Genomic DNA, 21104 nt, shown 5'->3' on the forward strand with positions numbered 1-21104 from the left:
TTTAAACGCCTATTTGCTGAAGAAGCTAAGCAACAAAAGGCTGGACAATCGGTGGTGGGTCTTAAGACCCAGTAGCTAATGCCAGCCATGAGCCCAACTATAATTATTAAATTAAAAGACAATGCGTTTGCCCTCGCATAGACTAAAGACCTGCGAGATGCGTACGTTGTGATAGGTGGAAAAAGCGACCACCCGAGCGTAGAGAAAGAGCTGGAGATCTAGCTGCCAGATGGATGTGGAGTTAACACAAAACCATAAATAGAAAACAAAAAGAGTTATTATGTACAAATTTGCATAAATTTCACGCTTGACACTGAACTGATGCAGAGAGGAAATTGTTAGAATGCTACGAATGCTGTTTTCTCAGGCAACTTTTTGTTTTGTAAGTATGAAAAGTCTGAAGTAATAATTTCTTAATCACTGTTTGCCGTTCCATGTGGGTGTCCAAACCGGGGAAGTCATTTGTCTTGGATAATATTTAGAATTCCAATTGCTATACAGAAAATCTTAAAGAATAATTTATTTTGATGCTTAAATGAGCTAAAGGCAAAGGTAGAAAGGAATTGGCTTCCTCGATGATCATTGGCTAAGTATACACTTAATTTAAAATATTTTTTTATTAATCAAAATTTTGAAATTAATATTCATAAGTATGTCTAAAAGAAAACTTGACTTTCGACCCGAAAAAAGACAGAAAAAATTCGGGGACAAAAGCAAATTAAGCCATTCCATTGGCTTTGTAGATTCAGGTGACGAGTTGGAAACTAATTTATATTTTGGCAGATTTTTAGCAGTCTAGTCAATTACATTACAATTGTATACATAAAAATACCAAAATGTTTTGATAATAAATAATTTATTTAATTTGCCACAACTTTCAGCCCAATATCTTCAGAAATTCACTGCCTAAGTGCTGCACATCACTAAAGTGCGCCAATAGAGATTTCGGGCAATTAGCATAAATTTGATCACAATCAGCACCCGCATGTCCCAGTCGCTCCGCCTGTAGGTAATCGTTATCCGTATGCTCTGATAGAGCATCTATTGAGCTTGAAGGCCTTCAAACGCACAGTTAATCAATTCATAGCAAACATTTCGCTCTCTACTCACGTTAGCAATATGTGCAGCAGCTCACCCAGCAGTCCGTTGCGCTCATCGAACGGTGCTGCAGAGTTCTCGCAGAGGCTCTTCAAAATACACTGTCGTCCATTGAGATTCATGCGTATTGCCATGGTCTCAAAGCTTTTGTAAATGGCCCAGCGATAGCCACTGAGAGCATGTGTGGTCTCATCCATATGGCTCGTAGGTATGCCCAGTTCTTCGTCGGTCTTTTGCATAGTCTGCTGGAATATGGTGGCATTATCCGCGAACTGTCGTTCGGTTATACCGTGAATATCCTTGACGCGTAGTTGCTTGGCTCGGTTGGGTAAATAGTACTGAGCTTTCAACACATACCCAGAGGTAATTGATTCAATGTTTAGATCGTCCACGGGTATACCAAAGCCCGCTATGAACTGCAAAGATCATTGATTAGCAATCATATGAATCGGCTCAACTGTTGCTTACCGACTTTAAGTCTAGCGGGATAAGAACTTGGATAGATGAGAGGCAGCCAGCGCGCCTTTCGCACCAATAAATCACTTTCATCGTGTAGCTCGGAGGAGAAGTTCTGATTGTAGGCAACAACCACAGTCAAATAACAGAATATTAAATGTAAGAGGAACATTATTATTTATGAAAATATCCTTTGCACTCCACCCAAGAACTAAGTCCGCACAGTTTCAGCTTTGACTGTCGTCTAAAATCACTGGCAAAGAAGCTAACTTACTTTCTATTTAATCGAAAACCGAATGACGAAAGCAAAAACGAAAGTGCCAAATGATAGAGGAAAATATTGGCACAAAAACAAATCAAGCTTCGTTGAAACATAGTAACCATGCACACTATATTGGACGCCAGTGTGTGCTCATTTTAGCTCTTTCAATGTGTGAGTTTTCTATAAACAGCAGATATCGCGTTCTATTAATTTACACCTAGAAAGTCTAAGAAGACTTCACAAATTACACTCAGCAAAATTCTTCGGCATTGTAATACATGAAACATCGTTTTTTTCCATATTTTAAACTAGAATTTTTAATACATTTCTTTGGAAATTTGACGTGCTCTAAATTGTGTTAAACAGTTGAGATATAGAACCATAATCATGTTAATTGGATTAAGATTCTTATAATTTGTTTTCTAAATAAAAGCTTCAATTTATTGTCTAAAATATAAAACTATCTAGATTGTCACGTAGTTGGCTAAAGTGCTGTAATAAGCTGCGTTGACACTCCTTGAAGACGCGATCGCAGCCGGCACCCGATTGGCCCACCTTCTCGGCATAGTAATACTCATTATCCGCATGCTCTGATAACTTATCCACCGATGAAGAGGGCCTAAAAATAAGCTAAGCTGGAGCACAACTGTGAGCACTACTTACGTCAAATAGCTCTACTTACGTCAATAGGACATGCAAGAGTTCTGCAATGAGGCCATTGCTGAAATGAAAAGGTTCCTCGGCTACCTCACAAATGCTTTTCAGTACACAAATTCGTCCTTGATAGCCCAACTTTTTGGCCAATCCTTCCAGGGCTTTATATACCGTCCAGCGATAGCTGCTTAGAACCCTGTTAGTTCTAGAGAAGAGCTTCTTGGTGCTCTTGCCCAGGTCGTCGGCGCCAACCAGAAAGTTCTCTAGCATCGGTCGATGTCTTCGTGCTCCTACAGATCCCAACGTTGGCACCTGATTAATGGGCAATGCGGTGGGTGTACGCAGCGAATCCGGCGTTTCGGGCAGCCAGTATTCCGCTTTCAGCACCCAGCCTGTTGTGACAGCCTCATAGTCGAGATCCTCCAGCGGTATACCAATGCCACCAATGAACTAATGGCAAATGCGTTTCAATTAATCACATACAATTGACATTTGCATCTCCTCACTCACCTGGATACGAGTGGGCGAGGTTGCTGGAAAAATTAGCCATGGTATGGGTGATCTTTTGCTACGCTCATACTTTGATAGACTGCCATAAGTAGCAGTCGTACTTGAGCACAAGTTACTTAGTATAAATACACACAAACAACTACCAACACTCAACACGACTCTCGTTTTCATTATGATCTATTTTAGATAGATATTTATATATATGTGTATATTTAAATATATTTATAATATTTCAATTAAATATCTTTAGACAAGACGCACGTTGTCAATGCTTTGCCCAGCAGCGCGTTACTGATTCTCAGGGCACATACATAAAAAAAACAAGATATTGTAGTTCTAGCAAACGCATTTATTAATGGTTCAAAACATGTAGGCATGACTGACTACCTGATGTCCTACAAAAACTCTATAGAAGTGAAGCTTTTTATGTATATTAAAAATGAGAATTTTTTATAGAAACTAGGTTTGGAAAATTCCTATAAACTTAAGCAATATAATTATATCGACTCATATTTATTTTTGCTACAACATGCGCTTTCTATAAATTCTACAGGGTATTTGAAATGATAATCTAAATATGAAAACATTAAGTTCTACTTTCTTGCTGCAACTTTTTGGGCAAAGAGAAATGTTAGAAATTCTATTAATTAGCGCCAACCAATTGACGCTTTTCACTCTGCAGAGACTTGGCTGCTGTGTTCTTTATGACCAAGTTATTTGGCCAGATCATGCGGAAGCTGTGAAAACTTGCATATTCCAGTTAGAGCCAAGTTCTTTGCATGTTTTGCCTTCATTTCATTCATAATTTAAAGTCTAGACAAAAAAATTGAGTGAGAAGCTCATGAATTAAAATTTTGGGTTTGGATTTGAGTTGAGTTTTTTTAAATATAGATTAATTTATAAATCTAAGAACATATTATTTAAATATATTTTAATAATAAATTTATTATTAAAACATGGGAGATACCTTTTTTTGTTGTTTTAAGTTAGTTTCACATTTTAATAATATTTTTATATAAAATATTTTAGCATGTAAATTATAAAATTCCCTAACAATTACGAAATTTTTTTAGAAAATTCTACTTTTTATGTGTTTTTATATATTTATTTAAAAATATTTTTATTTTTGTACTTATATATTAAATACTTATATTTCAAAATAACTTTTTAGTTTTTATATAAACATATAAGTGCCTAAATATACATAAATTAAATATTAAATATTTCTTATTTATTTATATATGAAAATATTTTCGTAGTTTTAAATTAATTACCTTCTGTACCTTTCATGATTTTTAATGCAACATGCATATAAATCTATTAAATGAAAGTTAGCTTGAGCAAAATTTCTCCCGTTAGCTATTCCAATTGTTGTTAAAAAATCACACCATTTAGTTGTCTTTTGCTATTTCTAACTCAATTGTGATATTCTTTTGCAACTTCTATGTACGTTGCAACTGAAAACTGCAAACAGTTCACTTAGCGCATTGCTCGAGATGAGTTCTAAGCCCAGCTACCTCCCAGTGGAAATCATTCTAATTTTGCTGTCTACTCAGCAAGCCCGTTCACTGCTTTTCTTTCCACGCGGCGGCTCAATAGGTGTAAGCAAAGTTGCCTTCAATCGATAAAACAGAAAAAAACTGATTATAAAAACTTCATTCATCATTCAGTTATTAGCTGCTGTGGCAATTCCATTGGATCTGACGTATCGCAATGTTTATATGGCCTTCAATTTTGAGTCGAACTACGGCTTGCCATCGAATGATTCGTACAATGAATGGATCGATAGGGTAAGTGAGCAGTGCTTGAATTCCCGCTGGGCTGCCATAATGCTTTTTAACTTAAAGTGGGATCTGGACGAGGGTTTCCTCGGCATTGGCAGCGATGTAACGCCCATAGATGGACGCACTGGCGATAACCTGGAGAAACGTTCGATTGCGGCACCGCCCCGGTTTACACGTCACGACTTCTACAGAGCGATTGTTAACTATTTGGGTCAGTATGGCTACAATGGCAGTGCCTGTTTGCTGCGCACCATCTGTGAGGTGAGCGCCGCACCGCTGGATGCCCACAACGGCCTATTAGGCAGCATATTCAAAATTCTATTCATGTAAGTTGGGGTTATTGAAGTGACCCCTTCCTTCGCTCGGACACAATTCCAGATCTAATTAGTGGCCTCACGCCTTTCACAGGCCAACAACAAGCGCCGCCGAGCTGCGACTCCAGCACGTGGACAGCCTCTATGCAGCTGCAGAGCTTGGCACGCGCAATCTAAACTGTGCTGATTACGTGGCTGGCTGTGCACACAGTATGCTGGACATGATAAGCGTTATGCTCTAAATCTAAAGTGTGCACATATGCACTCGGAGAATGCAGTCAACTGATTTCCCAAGTTTCCGCCTTAACAGAAGCCTTATAACAACTACGTCAGCTTATGCGCGTTAAGCTCATGTATAACAACAAATATAATGAATAAAATGAACTTTATAAAATAAATAGTATTCAATAAATGAAATGTGTGTCTTGCAGTCGGGTAACAGCTGCTTCGCCTGGGTACGTAGGTATTTTTATAAAAAAAAAATTATATATATTAAATTAATTAAAGATTAAAATATTTTTATCTAGAATTAATTTTTTTATTTTGATTTTATATTTTTTAAAATTAAAAAAAAAATATTTAAAAAATTTCAAAAATAATAATTGTTATCTTATAATAAAAAAACTAAAACTATAAAAAAAAAAAGAAGAAAAATAAAGTTAGCAAATTAACACTTAAATTTTAAAATAAAAAAAAATCAAAATAAACTATAAGTAAAATAAAATATAATTACTATAGTATAGATATTTATTCTTCCGTAAATTAAATATTAAAAATATATATTCCTTCTTTAATTTTTATTTATTTATTTATTGTATGCAAATTTTTTCATGTTTTACATTGGTTTTTGGCTTACCTATTTTTATTTTTACTTTTCTTTTTTATATTTTATTATTGTCTATATTAAACATTTTTTTTCTTTTACTAAAGAATATATTTTCTAAAAATTTATAGTTTCCAATGTTTAGTTGCAGCCTATGCCGATCAATCTATCATAATCAACAAATAGTTGCTTGGAGAGCCTTCATTAAAAACATTTAGCTACACTACACTAAAAATAACTGAATAAAGAAATTACTAAATTAAAATAAAACAAAAACTTGCATGTTTTTCTTTTCACAATAAACAAAGATTTTGCACAGTGTACTTTACTTAAATAAATGCGAAAATCTGTGGCAATGTTTGCATAACAAACAAGCAGCCAACAAATGTCGCTCGCCTGCTGCGTGAAATGTTTTAATTTCGCTTAAAGCGCTTAAGACACCGCATCGTCCTGGCAACAAAAGCAGATGATGGTGATGAGTAGGGTCTTAAGCTGGCCGCAAAGGGAATCCGCAAACACACACACATACACATCTATAGAGAATGGGTACAGAGCCTCGGTATGTGTTGATGCCTCGCGTTTTGTTCAAGAACAAGTTTTTATTTTCATTTTTTTCTTACTACTTTGGCAGCTCAGCGCCTCTTTGATCGCTTTTTCCGCTCCTTTTGTGGGCTAACAAAAAAAAGAGAAGTGAACTCCTTTTGTTTGGCGGTCTGAGCCCTGTCAACAATGCCGTACATATGTCCATACATACACTTATATGAGTTTCGAGACCAGTTCGTGTACTCCTTTTCTCTTTTTATTTATTATTATTATTATTTGGGCTGTTTGTTATTTCTTTGATTTGATTTGCCGCCTTAAGGGGACCTTGGCATTGTTTATAAGACGCTCTTCGCTCTTTGACGGACGGGTGAGAGGCGAATTACGCCTTCTTTGATTTTGCCAAAAAAAGAACCTATTGAAATCATAATTAGAAGACAAATGCTTTCAGTTCTTTTGGGCACAAAGGCCATGCAGCGAAGCTGAAGTACGTATTTGCGTCGTAATGTGAAGAAAAGGATTTCTAAAGTCTAAGTGCTAATAGAGGCAGCAAAATAAGTGTGCGCCGAAAGCTGAGGAAGCTATTTTAGAAGCAATGAACATGGAACTTACTTTCATATATTTATTTTGTAGCTTGAGGCTAGGGTTTGGCTAGGTTTGGGTTGATTAATGTAGTTAACCAGCGATCCAAATTCATTGGCTTATTCTAATACATGAGGGGGAGGGAGATGGCAAGCATCAATTAGTATCTCCAGCAAACTCATAGACTTGTTGAAGCCAAATATGATGGCCTTATAGCATCTATATCATCATCAAAAATCATGTAAAATCAGCTATGAATATTTTTTATTCCCAGACCCTATTTGCAACTATAACATATATTATTCAGTCAGACTTCTATGATTAACCTTATTCTGTTTTTATTAAATTATTGAAGCTAAACTTATTTGTTAGCCTTTATAACCAAATTTGAACCAAACTCCCTTAAAGGCGCTACTATCTCTGATCTTATATGCTGTCTCATAAAGCAGTTAGTTAACCAGCTGCAATAAACACCCTACTGAGCAGTACCTCTGCCCGTCTGGCAAGTAAACAAAACAAAGTTTCTAGCAAATCACTCTTAAGATTATGTTCTGAGATCATTTAAAGCTGGCCAGGTGTGAGTCGATATCGTCTGGTCTATAAAAATTGCACTTCCCATGCCCACTTGAAGACTTCTCTCTTAATGAGTTTGTTAGTTTGCAGCACATGAAAGTCGCTTCGCTGATTTATGGGGTCTAGTTTTCATTAGCTGTTCTTAATTATGCTTTAAGTTCATAGCAGCATGGCATATATACACTAACATTTAATAGAGTTGTCAAAAGGCAACCACATAAAACGGCAGGTGGCTGTGGCTTCCCGCCTGCCAGCCTGCGAGCCAGCCGCATTCATTTCCTGTGGGGAATTGGTTTGACTTGCCTTGGTTTTCATTTGGAGCTGCTACAAATTGATTTGTAATTAGTTGCAGTTGCAGTCAACAGTATGATTAACTTGGCATTTGGCGTGGCCGACAGGAACAGCCCACTGCAGTATGTAAAACAAGAGCAGCAATGGAGAGAGAGAGACGTCTAAGGTTACAAAGCCACAGTCACAGCAGCAGCCACAGCTGTGCGCAGGCGTGGACGTGTCTCCAGGAATTATATATCCACTTGAGCGCTGACTGGCATAAATTACACTAAAAGAATGCATTATCCTTGGCATTAGCCCAGGCAATTGACAGCTCCTTTAAGTAGTTGGCTCCCATCTGACATGTGAGGGCGTTGCTGCTGCTGCTGTGGCTTACCGGCCATGTGTCAACAAATGTTGAGCTGCCTCGAAAGTATCCATAACAACATCGTATGTCGAGTTCTACCCAAAAATCCTGTCTGTTGACAATTGACAATTGCCATAAATCAGTGCAGCACGCAGTGCATTAGCTATTCCATTTCAACGCCCACGCGGATGGCGTGGCTCTGTCATTGTTACATTTGCACTATTCGGTTATTAAATTAGAGCGTAATCCACTTTGACACGCGCATATGAACATTAATTGAATTCACAAATGAGCAGTTTATATGAAATTATATATTAACTAATTAGCATGTCGGTTATTATTATTATTTTTATTATTTAAACTGATATGGCTGAAGTTTCTTTTTTTACACACAATTGGATTAAGTGCATCAAATGAAATGGCATTTAAAATGCCGCTTTCACTATAAAAGCACGCACATGCCCGACATACCAATAAAATCCATTTAAATGTTTGCGGGTTATCCAGCTTAATTTTAATTTAGTTAATGAAATGTTTTTGTTCATGATTTAAACTCAAAAGAATGAGCCCAAACAACGTGCTGAGCGCGGCAAATACACATAAATTATAATTTTTATTATTGAAATAACATTTATTATTCAGGAGCAGCGAACAAACCGAAATTGCAAAAGGAATACAGAGGGGCTTATCTCTCGATTGCTATGTAAATACTATATATTGAGCATATTATTTACATTACTTAAATATTTATATATAAATATTAATCATAATCAAACAGAAGTTGTTTAACAATTACTTTATAATATATAATATATAAATCTACTAAAGTTCGCAATTTCTTTTGCTGAGAATGATTCATTGGAAATGCTATTGAAGGCTTTAGTGATTTAAAATGTTTGCAACAGTCGAACGAAGACCAACTTTTCAATCGATTAAAACCAACTTTGCATCTGAAGCTTGTAACTTGTGTAGATTCTCTTAAATTATGCACAAAAGGAGAATTGTCAATTAGTCTAAAATAAGATAAAACTATTTTTAGAAGTTAAATATATCTTATAATTTATAAATTTTTATTTTTTAGCTGAGGCAAAGGATTTATCAATATATATCTATAAATATAAACAAAAACTATTAAAACAACAGTTCGCCTCAATATCAGGGTATTTACTAGTCAAGCATATGCAACTATAACACTTGCTAGGAAAATCTAATTAACATTCTTAGACTATTTCCATTCATCAAAAACGTATCTTATAAGCATTTCTCGCATACATCTTTCGATTAGTTACATTTGACTGACTTGCTTCAAGTTTCTTATCCAAGAATCTTAACTATTCTGTAAGCAGCAGCAGCAGCATATCGAATTGCTGAGCAATGCAGCAGTCCAATCATTAGCTGTTGTCACTATGTTCCCACAATGCCTGCACCTTATCGCCAACATCAACAGCCATCAAAATTCATCGTTTTCATTGCATAATAATGCAAGTGGAAAAGGTCATATAGCGTTGGCCCAACTCATCATCATTCATATTCATGTATACCCTATATATATATATATATATATATGCAGAAATTTGAGCGCCTTCCCCCAGCAATGCATTCATATTTGATCGATTGCAGCGCTTCCAAACTACTTTGACATTAATTGACTCCAAATATGCACAAGCGCATGAAATTATGAAAATCTTATTAAAGTCAACCAGCCAGGCGAACACTGAATGAGCCTTTTGTTGCCCAAAGACCGAGAAAAACTTGTATAAAAAGAAATAAAAATTTACCGGGCAAACTTCATAAATGCTAATGTGCCTGGCTGCCTTGACGGGCGGCTAAGAGATGATTGATGGACCTGGCCGAAGCGACGAAAAAAGTAAACTGAGTTGAGGTTTCTATTTACTATTGAGTGCAAAATTATGCGGTGCACACCTACCAAGAGTAGCACAGAATAGGATCAAGAAGGAACGAAAATCTCATCGGTTGCCTTTAGGGCACATTTTTTCGGCAACTCCTTGATCCAATTTAATCCCACAGCTTAGCCACAACGAGCTGGACTTAAGCGTCTTAACGCATGTTGCAACATGTTTACCAGGACCAAGCAAAGATTTAGTTATTATGCCTGAGGTCGACAGTGCAAATATTTGCAAGTATGAATGGAAATACGGCTTTCGAGTGATCGACAAGTTCTTTGTCAAGAGAGTTTCAAAGAAGAAAGAGCGGAAATGTATTTGTTTGTAGGCGGACAACTCTATTTGCTGAAACGCCCTTGTCCCAGAAGGTAGCTGTCTTTAAGCTAACTATATTCAAATCAAAATCTAGTCAGCCCAAGTCTCTTATCGTCATAATAAACTTTTACCATTAGCATTTTGAAAACTAGTTCAATGTTTTACATTTACAGCTCAGTCTGAGTCAACTTCTAGTCTAGAAAACAAACCAATTTGCTGAGCACTTACAACAAAGTTGACTGCCGACAGTCGACTGCCGGCCAAGTCTAACAGGAATAAATGTATTCTCAGTTATATTGTACATTATCAGACGTTTTCTGTTCTCTAGTCCTGTGCGTGCGAGGCGCCGTAAAAAGCATTTTGTGTAAATGCGGCGCAAACAAGCTCGAGACTAATTACAGCCAAAGATAACACCAGAAAGCAAACCGCACCAGGATAATAATCTAAGCAAATTTATCAACAGTCACACACACAGACACACAACAGAAGAAGTGAAAAGAAAAGCACATAAAATTATAAAAAGCCCCAAGCTTTGCATGTGTGCAACACCAAGGAAGACATACACAAAAGGATACGAGTGAAAAATTATGCGATGGAGACTAGAGCACAGACAGAACGCAAACAACCAACCCATGCAGCACCCATAGGCCAGAGGGCAGCCTTAGCATTCAGTACAGTTGTTTGTTAAGTGTGAACTTGAAGCAGAAAACATGCCACGTGCCGCAGGCCAAAACCACCCACAGAGCATACGAACTAGAATACGCCAAGGAAAAAAGCTAAAAGAAACACACATAACGAAACTTTGATGCACTTTGAATAATTGTTACTTAGTTAATAATGAAGAGAATTTATTTTGTCTAAAAAGTTTGTGAGGTAAGAGAAAATAGAAACTAAACTGAAGGTGAGTTGTTGTGGGAAAGAACTCTAAAACCTGAGAGGCAGGAAAAGGATCCATAAATAGTGCTTGCATAATAGAAGAGAAATATATTGAATGGAAAATAATAGCTTAAGTCAAAAGAAATTAATCCTTCTCTCCATATATATATGGATAGAAGGATATTCCTTCTATACACATTTTTTTTTTTATATATATATATTTTTATATTTATATAACTTCCATTTGCATCTATTTCAGTAAGAATTCACTCAAAGGCTTATTAATATCTATAATATCTATAGTTAATCAATTTCACACTTCAAAATCAATATATTATTAATAGCAAATTCACTTTGATGTTACGATCATGTTCATATAGCAATTATACCCATAGCCGCAAACGGAAACTGTGTGAAAATTGCATGTTGCTTGAGTAAAATAACAGAAATTTGTTTTTCACACAAATAACCAAAAGGCAAAAGGTAAAAGGCCTCCAAAATGTCTGATATATAACGCCCACGAGCTCCACCGCCCACAGCTTTTTAACATAAATTTCCAGTTACACGGCAGGAAGTCTTCGCCGTCATCGTCGTGCGTCAGTTGCTTGCCACACAATTTCCATTAGCAGCGAGCGCCAGCACATGTGACGTAGGGAGCGAGAGACACGGCCATTTGACATTTTAAGGAGCGCCAAGAGCACTCGCGAGTGGCCCACAGGTAGCTCACAGACCAGCCCGGCCGAGCCCAGCCCTGACATGTCAACTGCCGAGCGCCACGCACAATTTGAGTGGAAATTCTCAAAGGCAATATAAAATATATAAGCGATGGACTCACGTTAAATACACATAAGTGAATAGCATGGCCAGAGGGGAGCTCAAATAAATGCAAGGAGAAACCTGCAGCGCCGTTTGCCAAGTCACAGCTCCCACAGTTCAGCGTTTATTCCCCGTTGGACTGCTGCACACCTGTGGTAAGCGCTCAAATTTCAATGCAATGTTCAAATAGAAATTAAATGCCAGACCGCATTTTAGACTAATGCCAAAATTGCGCGCTTCCAACGTGCTCATATCAGCTTACATCAGCAGCATCCCTAAACTCCCACTCCAAAAGGACAGGTATACTATATACTTGTATGGCAAGCAGCCTGAATCAACCACAACATATACACCTACTTCCTCTGCACAGCAGCTATGTCATACGAGACGCTTTGCCAAAATAAATAAAAAAGAAAAAGCAGGAAAAAAAATGATATTGAATACATGCCTGGGCCAACCACAATGCCAAGGAAGTGGAAGTGGTGGCCCGCAGCAGCACAGGAACAAGCCAACACTTAGTCTCGGAAATGGCTCATAGCCTGGCCGCCCAGCTGCCTGCCTGCCTGCCTGCCGATAGATGGCTCATAGATAGCGGTTGGCCCTAATAGTCGGTGGTCTGGGCCCAGTTAAGTGTTTTGCATTTGCAATGCATAAAGCAATCTCCCTGCCTCTCCCTCTCTCTCTCTCTCTCTCCCTTTTTTGACATGTGCAAATTTTAGATGGATTCCCGATAAGTTTATGTGAAGCAAAAACCGATTATAAACGAACGAACGATGCGTCCGTATTGTCAAAGGCACAAAAAAGGTAAATGGAGTGCATGCAGGCAAACGAGCCTAAGCCCAGAAATCATTGCCAACGTTAATAGATGACAAAGATAGAGCTGGCTTTGAGCTAAAGAGTAAAATACTAGGGTAAAGCAAATCATTTTTTGATAAAAGTGCGAGAATTGGAGATACTCTGTATGGAGCCATAACAGGAAGGCGCACTACTATTTTTATGAACCAGGCTGATTAAGTTTTTTGACAGAAATTTATATCTTTCAACTTTAAAGGCCAGGACATACATTACTATATATATTCCTTTAGATATACTATATATTAAAAGGCTTATTTAAAAACTCTGATTTTCATAATTACTGAGATAAAAGCGTTCACAGATATATAACAGTGTTAATCAAGAATTATAATATATAATATAATAGTATAATATTATAATATTTATATCTTCTAGTTAGTCATATAAATATATATATATAAATAATTCTTGATAAATCTTTGCTTTAGAAACAGACTAAATTTCCAAGAAATTTTAGTAGTTCACATTTGAGTTTTTAAATGATATATAAAAAATTTAAGTATATAAAAATATATTTGATTTATAATATATAATCATATAATTTATAAAATATTAATAAATATCCATATAATTTAATTATAGAAGGTATAGTATAATACAAGAAATGAGATAAGCGAGAGGATTTTAGAATACATTTTTTTTGCAATATAAAAAATCTTAAATAAATTAAAATATTTTGAAATATCATTTATTTTTAGAGGGCATTATGCGAGTGAAGAAATGAGATATATAAAATAATTAATGCAATAAGATAGAATAAAATATATATTATATTTATAGACGTAAATTAACGTTTAGCTGATTTAAAAAACCTTCAATATTCAGATTCGGGTTAAAGATTGATTCCCTGTGCAGATCTCACCTTTTCTTTTAATTTGTCTAACATTATAATACCTTTACCTTAGCTTACCTGGCAGACCCAAATAAAATCTAACGAGCTATACTTTTCCACTTTTCCACGTATTTTCAGCTTTCAAATCAGTGTGAGTTGTACATATCAAGCGGCACAGTAGTTGCAGCCCAGTTTTTGGCCAATGCAACGCGCAGATCGACCAACATTAATAACGCTTCAGTAGCGCCGCACGAATGACAATAGGTAGACAGAGACCAGGGCCAGGGATTTGGGAATAAAAGTGCTCAATAGCAATAGACGAGGCTTTTCAATAAAAGTTCCGACAAAGGCTGCGCCCAAACAATTGGGCAACAGCTACGAACAAAGCAGGCACAAAATTACAGCGCACGTTGACTGAGTCGCTGCATTTGATTACGAGGAAACCAGTGCGAAACTATGGTCAGCTCAATGCGGTAAGCGAGAGAGAGAGAGAGAGAGAGAGGGAGGCAGAGAAAGAGAGAGGTGTATAGGAGTGTGTGTCCTGGGCATGCGGCATTTGGCAAGTTGAACCGAGTCGAACAATTAGTCCACGCCCTTGAGCATTTTTACACCTGGTAATTGCTCCACAAAACGTCGTGTAATTTTTCTTTAACGAAACTCAAATGACTTTTGGCCTCGACCCTCGACGCTCGACCATTGTTTCCCAATCTTGACCGCAAGCAGTTTTCAGATGCTGCCCAGGCAAGGATATACGAACCGTGTTTGCCTTTCAGCTGCTGGCCATAAAACATTCACATTCACATTCGCATTCGCTTACTTTATTAAAGCCACGGAGACAATTGTGAGCATGGTCACAGATATATAACATATATATGCGAGCATATACATATATCTAGGTTATGCCAGCTACATTTTGGTTTCATGATTAATGTGTTCCAGTGCCTGCAACTGTTTTCTATTGAGGCATTGTGCATCTGTAGGCGTTCGTTGAGGATTCTTTGGATGCTTTGTCGGCATTCTCACCTTGCCTGGCACCTTTGGGAGTTAATACGTTTACGATGAGCGCTGACTTTTGTATTATTATTACTCTTGTTCCAGGGAATTGGACCCTTAACAATATTTGACCAGCTGAAAAGGAGAGAATTGGGTCACATGAGCCAAAGCGGTCGTAGTGCACATTAAAATAAACGCTCTGCCAACTTTTACCCATTCGATTTTGATGAGTTTTCAATAAGCCAAATCGCTGGTTCATTAGCCAATGCACTCCAATTAGAGAGAGTGAAGTGATCTTAAATTCAATTTAAAATGCATCAGCATGTTTACCGTAATAATATCAACACATTTATTGATGAACAGCTTTTGCCCGCAGTTTATCTTATAATATGGTCCATAATATCGCCCCCGAGCTCCATTTCCGAGCAGGCGAAGACGCGCAGACGCAGTCAGGACCAGTTTTCAGTTCAGTTTCAATTTCAGTTCAAGATGCACCAGGTGCAATACCTTAATGAGCTTTTCTTGTTGTTGTTGTCGAACTTAACGAGTGGCCTCTGTGCCGGCGGCTGCTGCTGCCTTTTTTTGCTTTTGTTTTACGCAAAAGTGTCTGTGGCTTAAATAAATTTTAACTTGGCGCTTTTTGTGAGCAACAGGCGGGATTTTTTTTTGTCGGCAGCGGCACAGCTGTTGATGCCCTGTTCGATATACACAAGAGGTATGATGTGCCAGGCACAATATATATTATTTTTTGTTAGGAATATGTACATCTGTATTGTTATTAATAAAGACCATATGTAAACATCACTTGAAATTAATATATATACTTCAGATAGAAACATAGGTTAGACTATTTTAAATACAACTGAGGGAAAATATTTAATTTAATTAATGAAAAAAACATCTTTTTATTTACTTCTATAAATTTAAAAGCAAAAAGCTGCAAAGAAAAGTTTTTAATATTTGAGATTGATTATATTATATTAAAATATAATTTAAAAGTATATATTATAATATAATAAATAATAATCACTTTATAAAATAATAAAATTATTTAATATAGCTTTTATATTACAGTACGTTTATTTTAAAAATGTTTTTAATATAAATTTAAAAAAAAAATTAAATAGTAAAATTATTGTAAAATTATTTTGAAATATAATTGAAGTATCTTATAAATTTTTTATATTATAATAAATTTATTTATCAAAGAAGTTTTAATATAGTTAAATTATTTAATAATGTTTCTTAATATAGTAAAATGATTTCATAAATTAAATAAAGAAATGCAATAAAATAAAAACAGTTTTAGATATTACAATGATTTAAATTATATGTGAAAATTACATTCATGTCATTGTAAATGGAACCAACCTACAGGGTATTCCCAAAGTCACTCACATTTCATGCCGCACGCATTTATGGTAAATGCTTGCTTAAATGTTTTTTTGTAGCTCATTCGCGTCGCTGTGTTTATGCAGTTAACTGATATTTTTGCATGGCAGATAAAAATCCTGTATGCTGTGTGCTATGTGCTGTACCTGTGCGCTGTGCGCATCTGTTATCCTGGCGGCAGGCAGGTGAGAGGCTAGCCAGCAAGTCCTGCCGCTGCTCGCACGCTGGGGAGGTAATCGATCTCATGCGGTTTATTTACATCCGTTATTGAAATTCGCTTTTTGCCTTTGCTAGTTGTTGTTGTTGTTGGCGGTTGCCTTTGTTTTTATGAATTGGCTTTGTAGTCCTCGCTGCTGTCATTGTCATTGTTGTTGTCATATTGATGACAATTGCATTTTGGCATGCAGCTGGGTTCCATTTACATCCGGTGCGCGCTTTTTGCAGCAGATTTTTTCCTTTATTTTTACCTTTTTACTTTTATTTTAGTTTTAAATTTGCAGCCGGCGGAAGTAGAAAATGCATCGCAGCTCTTTAACATATCTATCAATACTAACTAGTTTCCTGAGCTAAAAAGCTGCCAGATTATGCATTGAGCGAATGGAACGGAATGACAATGGAAAATATCAAAGGTTGTTTATTTGCTAAATTGTCTATAGAGCTTAATTTTTCTTTTCGGAAAAGTTTTCTTTTAAAATATTTTATTTAAATCTATATATAAATTCTTAAGCAAAATTCATTTTTATAATTTTTAGAATTTTTTTTATAAATTCCAATAATAATTTTAGCTTTGACCTCTCACATTGCGGCTTCAATAATTACTCTACTTAAAATAATCATTCTCAAACTTGATCAGTATTAAAAGATGACACAGTAGATAGTATTTAATCTAGATAATTAACCCCGCCTAAATAAAGCCTACCCTGTTCACTTTAACTTCAAGTCCTTAGCCTACATTAAATAATATAAGTTCCCCTACATATCGCCTTCTTTTAATTTTAAAAAATTTTATAAATTCAGTTTCAATACCAAAAGTATTTTCTTATGAAATTTCTCACATTGCCGCTTGAAGAATTCCCAGGTGTAACTTCCATTGAGCTTGGCTCACCTGTCCTTAAAATTATCATCTCCATGCATAATCAACAATTTCACTCGGCAATACAAAATTATATATTTGTAGCAAGACTAAACCAGATATAAGTAAAAGGCAACAAAACAAAATTCACCTGTCCACACGGATTTCTAACTTTTAATACATAAATTAATGCTTTAAGCAAAACACAAAGCAATCCACGACATTAAAAAGATAAAGACCTGCGCACAGAGAGACAGCGAGAGAGGGCGAGGCAGACAGGCATAGAGAGATTCCACCTGCAGTTCAACATTCAAGAGCAACATATAATAATCCCATCAACATTTTTGGATACGCTTTGCAAATGAATTGCGGCTCGACCGGCCGGTTCAATAAGTGAGAACGCGAACGGGACTAAGCACGGGAACCGGACCCAAGCGTGGATAATAATAATGTGGAACCGAAAATGTGTGTGCTGCGATCGCGGCCCAGGACTGACGACGGCGACTAGCTGGCGTCTGTCTCGTCTGTCTCGAACTGTCTCGAACTGTTCTGCATTTGCACCTGCAACGGTTGCTCCAGCCAGCAAATTTGATGAGCCGTGCGAGGCTTATAATTAAATTGAAGTTGTAGATACAATTTGATATCAACGCCGTTGCGCTACATAAAACATATACGTATTAAAAATTGTATAATGGCTACGCTTAGCATTTAAATACCTTTCACGAAAAGGTAAACTGTTTGGGGGCATAAAATTGGAATAAGCGTAAATTTCTCAGTTCAAGCAAAAAGTCATAAAAAAATGTGAGCCAAAAAGGTATGTGATAAGTGATAAGTAAAACATGGTTTGGCTGTTCTTAATTATATAAATAAAAATTATAAAGAATAAAAGTTAACATAAGCAAAGAGGGACTAGCGCGTGAATACCATAAACTCTTGAAAGAAGATCTACTTTTTGAGTCAGCTTCACTTGAGTTATCTTCTGCATAACAAAATTTACTCTACTTTGACACATGCCTTACATATATATTTTATAAATTTTATACATTTTATAAATTTTATAAATTTTATAAATTTTAAAAATTTTATAAATTTTATACATTTTATATATTTTATATATTTAGATATGTGCTTTTATAGACACTCTTCAACTCCTTCACTATCATTATCCAGGTCGGCTATACCAAGAAATTGGCTTGTTTCATATGTTTATTATAGACAACAGCTGAGAGTTTACTTTTCCACTCAAAGCATTCACATACACGAAAAGTAAAAGCTGGCACAAAATTTAAAATTTAAAAAAAAAATCTGCATAAAAATGTCTCTGCCTCTGCTGTATAAATCAAAATTCACACACAGACGCGATTGTATGCAAAAAATTTTATATATATATATAATATATATATATATATATATATATATATATAATAATAATAAATGCCGCAGGTGGCCACAAGACCTGTCCATTTGTCCTTTGAACGTTTTCAAGTGTTTGTCTTTGGCATCCAGTTGGACAAATTTACATGCGCGCCTCGCACACAATGAGGCAGCCGCAGGTAGGCCTGACTGGACATTCCAATCCACAGTGGACAATGGCCACACGTCGATATTCAAATAGTTTTTTTCCCATTCTTTACATTTTGTCATTCTTTTTCATTTCATTTCATTTGTTTGCTGCCGCTGCTGCTCTACTCACACACACATACAGCGGGTCAAATACGTTTTAAATAAAAATACTTATAAAGGTTGTTTGCTCGTCTGATTTCCGCTTTTGTAATGCTCATTATCCTTTGTATGGATGTGTGACAAACGCTACCTCACAGCTGTGTGGGTGTCCTTTCAAGTCTTAAGCCCGGTGGGAGACAACTAGCAGCAGCAACAGCAAATCAATCAAACATTGCCTAGCAACACATTAATCCTTTTTTCGATTTAACAATTTTTGACAGACAAAGAATCTCATATCAATATCAAGAACTATTCATAGCAGATTTTTGTTTGGCGAAATGTTTCCTTTTAGAAATGAAGAGACAAAGGATTTCGACAGCTTTCAAAACTCTATAACTTTAAATCTTTGTTATTGAAAATATGAACATGAGAAACTGAATTTGCAAACTTCAATATGCTCAAAGCTTAAGAACTCATATAGATTAGCTAGACCGTCAGGTAGATTTCACTAGTTGCAAAAAAAAAGTAATCCTAAGAAGGTTTTAAAAAACAGCTACAAGTGTTCTATGTATCTCTAGAGTCTCTAGATATGATGATGCTTTAAAACTAAGTCAAATTACTGATTGATAGGCTCAAGGGGATATTGAGAAAGAATATATATTTAAAGTTTAAAGTTTTCAGCTTTTTTTAGAACAGTCGAAAGACAATCGAACAAGGCTGGATCAACTCAGCGCATCATTCATCTCGTAGATTCGGGAGATACTGAAAAATATTTTTCTAAAATTTATCATTTTGATAAAACTTCTTAATTTCAATTTTATTTTAATGTGCTTTTATTTCATATTTTGCTTATTTATACATATTTTATTTATAAAAATTCCAAGAAAGAAAACTAAAAATAAAAAGACTTACTCACTTTGCCTTTAATTTCCAGATAATAATGCCAATTAAAACTAATATTATCAACAAAACAGGAAATAAAAGTATCAATTTTTTACGATGTGTTGAATTACGTCTATTTACTATAGTTTGAAGCTCAATGCAGCCGTCCTCGACGTTAGCTGCAGTGCGATCGATAAGCGTTTCCACATTATCTGCAATTTGAAATGTTTATCTTTATGAATATTTCTATATGAATGGAAAGCATTGTTAAAAAAAACTACATTTATGCTGATACGATATGATAGTGGTATGCCCCTAATGATTTGGCAAATTTATCGGACTTTGATCGATCAGCTAACACAATTTCAAACTTGACAATTTGTTATCGAAAGTGCTTTGGGCTGCAGCAATCGATATGCAAGTTTATTTTCCATTATCAATGTCGTCTAAAGAGATCTTTAATCTTAACAACTACTCACCCACCACCTCACCCTGCTCGATCGTCAACTTTCTTAGCTCGTTCATAGTGAGATGCACATCGACTATATCCGAGTGAAGTTGTTCGACCTGGCGGTGACGCTCAACGAGCATATTGTGCTCGCTCTCCAGATCCGCTTGTTCCTGGCGTTGCTGCTGCGACACGTCAGCCTCCCGCTCAGCGGCAACGGCCTCTTGATAGCTTTGTCGCAAGACCTTCCAGTTGCGCTTCTGCTGCTCAGAGTATTTAACGAGCACATGCTGAAACTCACTTGTGAGCCTCTCCAGCTGCAGCTTCTGCTGACGATCACCATGGCGCAACCTCGCCTGCAGCCGCCTCAAGTCATCACTTGTGATCTCTACCAGTTCATTGGTCTTACTATTAATACTATGGATCTGCTCTTGCAGCACAGACACATCCTTTGCGTTGGGAATCAGTTTCAACAACTTCTGCAACTGCTTGGTGCTGGCGTTGATCGATGTGATATTGTGACCAATAGCCTCGTTGAGCGACGCAAATTTTGTAGGATTCGAGCTGCAGCGAGCGTCACTGAGCATGGAACCAAGGCTGCCCTGCCTGCTGCTCGATGAGCCGTTGAATGTCTGCGCCATGATACGTTGTGAGCTCGAGGGACGATCAGAAATTTGTCTTTGAATTGTTGCAATCGACTTATCAAATGAGTCTCGCCTTACGCAAACAAACTTGAGCAAATGATTCACTTCAGCAGAGTTGATCAGAAATGACCAACAAGCATATATATGTCCATATATATATATATATATAAAGCAAGTACT

At 36.3% G+C, this 21104-nt stretch overlaps 4 protein-coding genes across 4 annotated transcripts; 1 reads left to right on the plus strand and 3 right to left on the minus strand.

The window, feature by feature from the left end:
- Positions 1-877: 877 nt before the first annotated feature.
- LOC111604539 lies at positions 878-1726 on the minus strand. Its single transcript, XM_023322638.2, has 3 exons — positions 1571-1726; positions 1111-1514; positions 878-1058 (listed from the first exon to the last, which is right to left on the minus strand). The coding sequence occupies exons 1-3, from the start codon at positions 1724-1726 to the stop codon at positions 878-880; spliced, it is 741 nt and encodes a 246-aa protein (XP_023178406.2).
- Positions 1727-2263: 537 nt separating this feature from the next.
- On the minus strand, positions 2264-3151 carry LOC111604538. Its single transcript, XM_023322637.2, has 3 exons — positions 2981-3151; positions 2499-2920; positions 2264-2435 (listed from the first exon to the last, which is right to left on the minus strand). Exons 1-3 carry the CDS (start codon positions 3149-3151, stop codon positions 2264-2266), a joined length of 765 nt encoding a protein of 254 aa, XP_023178405.2.
- Positions 3152-4476: 1325 nt separating this feature from the next.
- LOC111604524 lies at positions 4477-5320 on the plus strand. Its single transcript, XM_023322623.2, has 4 exons — positions 4477-4581; positions 4651-4770; positions 4828-5090; positions 5173-5320. The coding sequence occupies exons 1-4, from the start codon at positions 4477-4479 to the stop codon at positions 5318-5320; spliced, it is 636 nt and encodes a 211-aa protein (XP_023178391.2).
- A 14369-nt stretch (positions 5321-19689) lies between these two features.
- LOC111594926 (syntaxin-12-like) lies at positions 19690-20994 on the minus strand. Its single transcript, XM_023308420.2, has 3 exons — positions 20312-20994; positions 19949-20044; positions 19690-19712 (listed from the first exon to the last, which is right to left on the minus strand). Exons 1-3 carry the CDS (start codon positions 20919-20921, stop codon positions 19690-19692), a joined length of 729 nt encoding a protein of 242 aa, XP_023164188.2. The 5' UTR covers positions 20922-20994.
- Between the last annotated feature and the right edge of the window lie 110 nt (positions 20995-21104).

This window comes from Drosophila hydei, unplaced genomic scaffold (genome assembly GCF_003285905.1).
Source record: "Drosophila hydei strain 15085-1641.00,03,60 unplaced genomic scaffold, DhydRS2 tig00000001-arrow-pilon, whole genome shotgun sequence".
NCBI lineage: Eukaryota > Metazoa > Arthropoda > Insecta > Diptera > Drosophilidae > Drosophila > Drosophila hydei.

Excerpts from the sequence above, each read along its gene's own strand:
- LOC111604539 (XM_023322638.2), bottom strand. The coding sequence starts at position 1,726 with ATGTTCCTCTTACATTTAATATTCTGTTATTTGACTGTGGTTGTTGCC. Across the intron at positions 1,515-1,570 it reads CTTATCCCGCTAGACTTAAA|TTCATAGCGGGCTTTGGTAT; the intron begins GTCGGTAAGCAA and ends TGATCTTTGCAG. Across the intron at positions 1,059-1,110 it reads CTGCTGCACATATTGCTAAC|GCCTTCAAGCTCAATAGATG; the intron begins GTGAGTAGAGAG and ends GTGCGTTTGAAG.
- LOC111604538 (XM_023322637.2), bottom strand. The coding sequence starts at position 3,151 with ATGAAAACGAGAGTCGTGTTGAGTGTTGGTAGTTGTTTGTGTGTATTT. Across the intron at positions 2,921-2,980 it reads CCTCGCCCACTCGTATCCAG|TTCATTGGTGGCATTGGTAT; the intron begins GTGAGTGAGGAG and ends ATTTGCCATTAG. Across the intron at positions 2,436-2,498 it reads CTCTTGCATGTCCTATTGAC|GCCCTCTTCATCGGTGGATA; the intron begins GTAAGTAGAGCT and ends GCTTATTTTTAG.
- LOC111604524 (XM_023322623.2), top strand. The coding sequence starts at position 4,477 with ATGAGTTCTAAGCCCAGCTACCTCCCAGTGGAAATCATTCTAATTTTG. Across the intron at positions 4,771-4,827 it reads ACAATGAATGGATCGATAGG|TGGGATCTGGACGAGGGTTT; the intron begins GTAAGTGAGCAG and ends TTTAACTTAAAG. Across the intron at positions 5,091-5,172 it reads ATATTCAAAATTCTATTCAT|GCCAACAACAAGCGCCGCCG; the intron begins GTAAGTTGGGGT and ends CGCCTTTCACAG.
- LOC111594926 (XM_023308420.2), bottom strand. The coding sequence starts at position 20,921 with ATGGCGCAGACATTCAACGGCTCATCGAGCAGCAGGCAGGGCAGCCTT. Across the intron at positions 20,045-20,311 it reads CGAGCAGGGTGAGGTGGTGG|ATAATGTGGAAACGCTTATC; the intron begins GTGAGTAGTTGT and ends TTCAAATTGCAG. Across the intron at positions 19,713-19,948 it reads TAGACGTAATTCAACACATC|TATCTCCCGAATCTACGAGA; the intron begins GTAAAAAATTGA and ends AATATTTTTCAG.